This window comes from Priapulus caudatus, unplaced genomic scaffold (assembly GCF_000485595.1).
Source record: "Priapulus caudatus unplaced genomic scaffold, Priapulus_caudatus-5.0.1 Scaffold187, whole genome shotgun sequence".
In the NCBI taxonomy this organism is placed as follows: domain Eukaryota; kingdom Metazoa; phylum Priapulida; class Priapulimorpha; order Priapulimorphida; family Priapulidae; genus Priapulus; species Priapulus caudatus.
The window spans coordinates 27,842-34,288 of NW_014577248.1; the positions used below are offsets into that span (position 1 = coordinate 27,842).

General features: G+C 44.3%; 1 protein-coding gene and 1 long non-coding RNA gene across 2 annotated transcripts in view; both read right to left on the reverse strand.

Annotated features, from left to right (window-relative positions):
* Positions 1 to 118: 118 nt before the first annotated feature.
* Positions 119 to 3,949, reverse strand: LOC106806957 (variant surface antigen A-like). The gene is made up of 4 exons (XM_014809142.1): positions 3,907 to 3,949; positions 1,829 to 1,964; positions 1,476 to 1,602; positions 119 to 908 (listed from the first exon to the last, which is right to left on the reverse strand). The coding sequence occupies exon 4, from the start codon at positions 841 to 843 to the stop codon at positions 178 to 180; it is 666 nt and encodes a 221-aa protein (XP_014664628.1). The 5' UTR covers positions 844 to 908; positions 1,476 to 1,602; positions 1,829 to 1,964; positions 3,907 to 3,949; the 3' UTR covers positions 119 to 177.
* Positions 3,950 to 6,328: 2,379 nt separating this feature from the next.
* Positions 6,329 to 6,447, reverse strand: part of LOC106806966 — a 14,120-nt gene continuing 14,001 nt past the window's right edge. Inside the window, exon 3 of the long non-coding RNA XR_001393606.1 lies at positions 6,329 to 6,442. This is a non-coding gene — a long non-coding RNA (uncharacterized LOC106806966). The remainder of the gene's footprint in view (positions 6,443 to 6,447) is intronic.

A 6,447-nucleotide genomic window follows, 5' to 3' on the forward strand; every position in this document is an offset into this window, starting at 1 on the left:
CCCTGACACCCACCCCTGACACCCACTCCTGACACCCAGCCCTGACACCCACCCCTGACACCCACTCCTGACCCCCACCCCTGACCACCACCCGCTGACCTCCACCCCACACCCGTGACTCGTGACACACCACTCACGGTGGTGACCCCCGCCCGGCAGCAAACACCCGTTTTTCTCTCAGAAATCAACGCTGCTGCCATCTCCTGAATCACCACTCTGTAGGCAATCCTCGTCGTCGTCGTCGTCGTCGTCGCTTGCCCCCGCCCCCGCAGCACTGTCACTGCTGCTATCACTAGCGGAGCCTCCATCCTCCTCGTCCTCGTCGCTACCATCCTCGAACGCCTCGACGCTGTAGTCGGTGGCGCCCCCGCTCGTGTCGCGAGAAATTCGTCCGTCCTCGTCGCCCCGCCGCTCCCCCTCCCCCCCGTCGCTCTGCCGGCTCGATGCAGTGGTCACGCGTTTCGCCGGTTGGTTCCTTGCGGAGGCACGAGGCGGCGGTTTCGGCGGGGTGGCGTGCCGTTCCAACGGCAACGCGCGCGGTTCGTTCGTTCCGGGCGAGGTTCGGCCGTTCGTCGTTGTTCCCTCCGCCGTCGTTGTTCTGTTTACGACCGTTCCTTCCGTCGATGTTCTATTTTCCGCGGTTCCTTCCCTCGCCGTTCCGTTTGCCGTCGATCTCTCCCTCGTTGTTCCGTTTGCGGAGGTTCCTTCGATCGCTGTTCCGTTCGCGACGCCGTTCATCTCCTCTACGGAGAACGTTTGGTTGTTCGTGCTGCGGGAGGTTCCTCCTCCTCCTCCGTCGTCGTTGCTGTCTTCCTCAGCGAGCAATCGGTCTATGACACTCATGTCGATGATAGAGGAAGAAGGGTCGTCCGCGCGTCGCCACGTCAGACTAGCCGTGCTGTCGGTGCCTTACGTGGAAGAAACGAAATTCATTGTGAGACAGAGAGAAAGGGGGTAAAGGGAGAGGGAGAGAGAGGGCTAGAGAGAGAGAAAGAGAGAAGGGGAGAGAAAGGAAGGGAGAGAAAGGGAGAGGGGAAGAGGAAGGAAGGGAGAGAAAGGGAATAAAAGAAAGGTAGGGCAGGAAGGAAGGAGGGAGGGAGAGAGGAGGGAAGGGAGGGAGGAAGGGAGGGCAGGAATGTGTGGGAAGAGGGCGAGAAAAGGGCAATGAGAACGGGAGAGAGGAAGAAGAAAAGGAAATGGGGTGGAAGGATAAGAAGAGGGGCTGGGATCGACAGGAAGAGAGTGAGAGGGCAGGAGGAATGAAGCAGAACGAGAAAGAGAGGACAAAGGAGAGGGAGAGAAAGAGGGTAAGGAAGCGGGAAATAAAAAAGGAGGAGGAAAAATGTTACTAAGAAAGCGAGCAAGAATGAGTAGAAAAATTAAAAGTCATTGCGAAATAGATGACAGCATTACAATTGCTGAAACGTACATTTCAAAATGCTGTGTGTACATTATAATTACATATACGCAGATACCTTTTTTCCATAATGGAGTGCCACGAGGAGAGGTGCTGCCTAGACCAACACCCTCATCATCTGAGTTCTCGCTCTCAGGTATTCCTAGGTCGTCCTGCAGCTGTGTGATCAACTCACGAAGACGACTCTGCATCAGAAATACATCAACTAAGAAGCACGCATGAGCACATACAGCCGAAACCACATGCAGGAGAAAATGTGAGTTAACATTCTTGAAATGACTTTTGAGGATAAACCTTGACTCTATACACCTGCCCTTTCCGAGACTTTAGGTATGTTCGAGCGTGCCTACCAAAATCTAGTTGGTAATGATAACTACATGCATGACCTGATGACGTATTATATATAATTACCAGTTTTAAGCGGCCCTTTTGCTTGTGAACGTGATGTTGGAACACTTGCTTGAGAATCTTGTTCGTGAAGATTCCTCTCGCGAGGATATCGGTCGTTACGTCTGTCACAAACCCCAGATAGCTTAGCTCCTCCTCACTGCAACGTAACAACACGGTAAATATATATATATATATATATATATATATATGTATATATGTAAAGAATTTCGGTCTGCCGCAGCGTCACATCCCCGCGTTCTACCCCCTGCAGTCTGCCCAGCATCCTCAGGTGATGTAGGCCGCATCCATCACAACCATCCCCGGATGCGGAGGCAGTGAACACGTGCTCGACACGGGCTTCTATTGTGCCATACTCGTGACACTGAAGCTGACGTGCGTGTCACGTGTGATGCTGACGTGCTTGGCTGCCTCTTCTTGACGTATGATTGACGTGGAAGCCGTACAAACGCTCCGGGGCGTATATACTGCGCTCTCCAGAGCACCGTCAGTAAAGGTAAATTCGGGGCAAAAGTCCGTTCAACAAGGTTTGTTTACCGTTTTCCTAACGGGATATAATATAATAACTGTGTAGTATATAAAATTTCGAGGTATTTTTGCATGTAGAAACACAAATCAAGGTTCATACCCCACACATGTGTACGCGTTGTCACATTTCTTACCGGAAAAAATAGTATACTGGCAAATGATATCGTAACAAACTCGAAAATCCATTGGTGCAGTGGCATTTGAGGCGAAAATGCACGAAATGTCCGTTTTTGCCATGTTTTCATATCAATATTATTATGAAGGGGATCGATTTCTATAATATTTGAACGTGTACGAGTGAGATAACACTCATGCAGAGTATATGTGTCAGTTTTGTTAGCTTTCCTGCAAAGGAAATGTGGTAAATCAATAAGTGAATACGCGGTAAAAACGCGAAAATCCCAGCGCAGGGAGGTAGGTGCATTGTTAACACTGGCAGCGTTGAACGTGTTAACTCTGCCTGGTAAGGAGAGCTTTTCTGCTAAAGAAATCGAATAATTGAGTTTTGTGTTAATGAAAATCAGTTATGCAAGTCCTAGAGCATGGTTTTTTGACACATGCATGTTCAAATGACATTTAAACATGTATTTTATGTAAACATGTACATATCCGTGTACATTATGTACATGTTATTTACACATCTACATTAAAATACACTCATTTTACACTCATTTGGTACCAGAAAATAGGTAATTATCCTAGTTTCACTCTTCTCTGGCACTCCTAACACTAACAGTATCAAAATATCTTAACTTTGTTGGTTGCAATTCACCCTAACCCTCGTTCTAACACTGCGCTTAACCGCATGAAGCGAACATTAATTTGCATTGATTTCTGTGTTTTGGGGGCTCATTTCAGAGAGTGATATCTCAGCCCCTGGAGTCATACCACATTTGAAATTCGGTCTCCATATAAGGAAATGGCTCTAAATTATTCATCTAAAATTTCAAGTTGATCCGCATCTTCGCTGCTCATTAAGGAGGTGTACAACAGTAAGCGTCCGCAAATTGTTCACCGTTGCACTATATCGTCTCTAAAAAATGCCATTTTTCACCCTTTTTTTTCACAGAAATTCAGCACTAGAGTGCAATAATTTGCATTATGCACGCAAGTTAGAGGCCCCGTGGACGTCTAGAAAGCATTAGAAGTAAAATTGGTCTTGTTGTGTATTAGTGACATTCCGTCAGGTGGCGTAGCCACAGCGAGCGGTCATTTTTGTCTTTGAAATGTGATCCGACTACTTTGTAGAAATTCGCGTCATAGAGCTGGCAAAAGTTTCAAGGGGGGCATATAGCATGAATCTGTAGTTATTTAACATGAATAAAGTGTATGTTGTGTAAACGCAGTAACAGTGTGAGTATTTTTAATTAATTTCTGTTCGATGCTTATTCAGGCCTGCCGCCTATGAACGCCCTCTACTGTTGTTCAACACCTACATCTGTGTGTGTGTGTGCGTGCGTGCGTGCGTGTATTTGTATGTATGTGTACAGCATTTTCCTATTGCTTACTACTAATAGCACACTGTAATTACAATGCAATCAGATACAACTTACGCTTCTTGTATTTTCTGTCCAGCAGGAGACTTGGTCGCTGATATGTACCTGCAAAGAACATACAAAACATTGTTATATACATGTATGTATAGAAGTGAGGGCCACGGTGGACTATGAGAAACTGCAACGTGCTCCCATCACAAGATATGAAAACACATGATAAACACTACACTATGACTGCAGATATTTTGGTAAAGTAGTTAAAACATCTGACTATAATATGAGAATGATTGTGTCATGAGTACCTACTGTGCATTTTAATGCATTTTAGCAGATTACTGTGAATTTTGCAGTAAAAAAGTAATGAACCAACTGTCTGCTACTCATAAGCAAGCTGCTTGCAACATTTGTTCATTCTCTGGGTTGACAATGCCCAAGAAGAACATGATATTTGCATACCTCACATGTCAGAAATACTTTACAGTGTGGAAAGAGCAATAAAGGTAGAATATAGGTATAAGGATATATAGGTATGAGGTATATATAGGTATGAGGTATATATAGGTATGAGGTATATATAGGTATGAGGTATATAGGTATAAGGATATATAGGTATGAGGTATATATAGCTATAAGCTCAGCTGCCATTTCTCAAACGGCTTCTCAACAGCATAAAACATTCGCATCCCGATTAATGTCGTCCATCAAACACCATCACTGAATAATATATGTATGTACATGTATATATATATATATACATATATCGCAAAGCAACGCATGCTGGCCCCATGAAAATTTATATATATATATACTATATATATATATATCGCAAAAGCACAAGCATTGCTGGCCCCATGGAAATTTATATATATATTATATTATATTCAGGTTTCTTCTGAGGGAAAATTAGAGCAAAGGGGTAATGACAGTTTGGAAAAAAAAACGCGCATGATGGATTCGAAGGCATGCCGTAAGGCATGTGAAGCACTCCAGGCGGACGTGGGGGGGGGAGACGGTGGGAGGGGTTCTGGGGATCTCCCCAGCAGTTTTGTAAATTTGAATTCTCAGGACTGCATTTGAGCACATCGCTGAAACGCATTATTTCACAACGCGATGTAAATTTGTGACAACACGGTGCGCAGCAGCTGTGGCACTTACGAATATGAAAGCCTGAATAAGTTATAATTAATATATATATATATATATATATTAGGGTGGCGTCTGGAACATGATCTCGTCCGGAACGCTTTCAGAAACAGTCGGCGCGGAACCGGAACTTTTTCCTAAATTTCATTACTGCTAGCAAGCGTGCATCCAAAATCAATAAGATTCAGTCACTTGAGTGTAGTTGAGAGTTAATAGAGTCAACTTGCTGAGAATATATCGGTTTAACAACTTCACACTTTTTCCTGCCCAAAAATCTTGGCCAATTGAACATTGGCTTAACTAACTGAACTGACCTAACTGATGTTAGGACTGATTTATAACATTTTCTTATCCAAAATCAAATACTCTAGAGCCTACAGATCGCATCTGTCCGTTTAGTTGAAAAAATAATAGAATAAAACCAGGGAACTGCAGACATGCAGGCTTTTGCACAGAAGTTCGCGTTCGTGAATTAGATGACAGAATTATGCAAATTATGCACTGGTAAGCAGCGCTGATTTCATGACACCCTGAACAGTAACAACATCATGTAATTAGAACTTTGAGCATTGTCCTACTCGCCTAAGTGATGTGGCCTCGCTACATGATATTCTTGTTCAAGGCCGAGTGACGTTTGCGCACAAATACTGGGCACAAACTGTCACGTTTTATTCTCAGCTAAAGTTCCGTTCCGGGCCAGGTAGTTCTGGCCGTTCCGGTTACGGCCGAACTTAAAAGTTGGATCGGTGCAACCCCTGAATATATATATATATATAAATATATATATATACAGGTGTTAGACGCTTTAAAGAATAAAAACCCTCTCGCCAAACTGGGCGAGTTGAGTATTAAGTTTTACTCGCCCAAACGGATCTGTCTCGTCCAAATTTTAAAACAAAAATTTGGTTGTCAAACATTAGTGAAAAAATAGACTACGGGGTGGGTTTGGGGAAGGGGTCCGCATGATTAGACGGGGCCCGGGAATTTTGTGAAAATTACACCTCTTGGATGCAATTTCCTGCACTCTGAAGGCAGATTATTAAACAGATCTTCATCACAAAAAATATCACTTTTGAGTTGAGTATTTTCATTCTTTGGGACACGCCACAGACTTAAATACTTGCTGTAAAAAAGAGAAGCATAAACCTTCAAATTTGCTGAGGTTGAACTTCGCTCAGTCTCTTACCCAAGTTGTGCATGTACCAATGCTAAGGCAGATATATGCACAGCCCATGCTGTGCTGACTGTCGCAACCTTTGATAAGTATAAAGTAAGGGTGCCGTGGCCGATAGCCGCCCTCACAATCGCTAGAACTGTTTTTGCATCAATGTTTAAGATATACAAGTGCCGCATAGCGAGCAGCGGCTCATCTAACGTCTTAGCTGGCGGTAACTCTGTGGTGAGTTTGTGGGGATTCTAGTCAACCCTGTTAGTCCCAAATGTGTTCACACTCCT

Bases quoted from the DNA above. Each gene is read 5' to 3' on its own strand.
- LOC106806957 (XM_014809142.1), bottom strand. From the start codon at position 843: ATGAGTGTCATAGACCGATTGCTCGCTGAGGAAGACAGCAACGACGAC.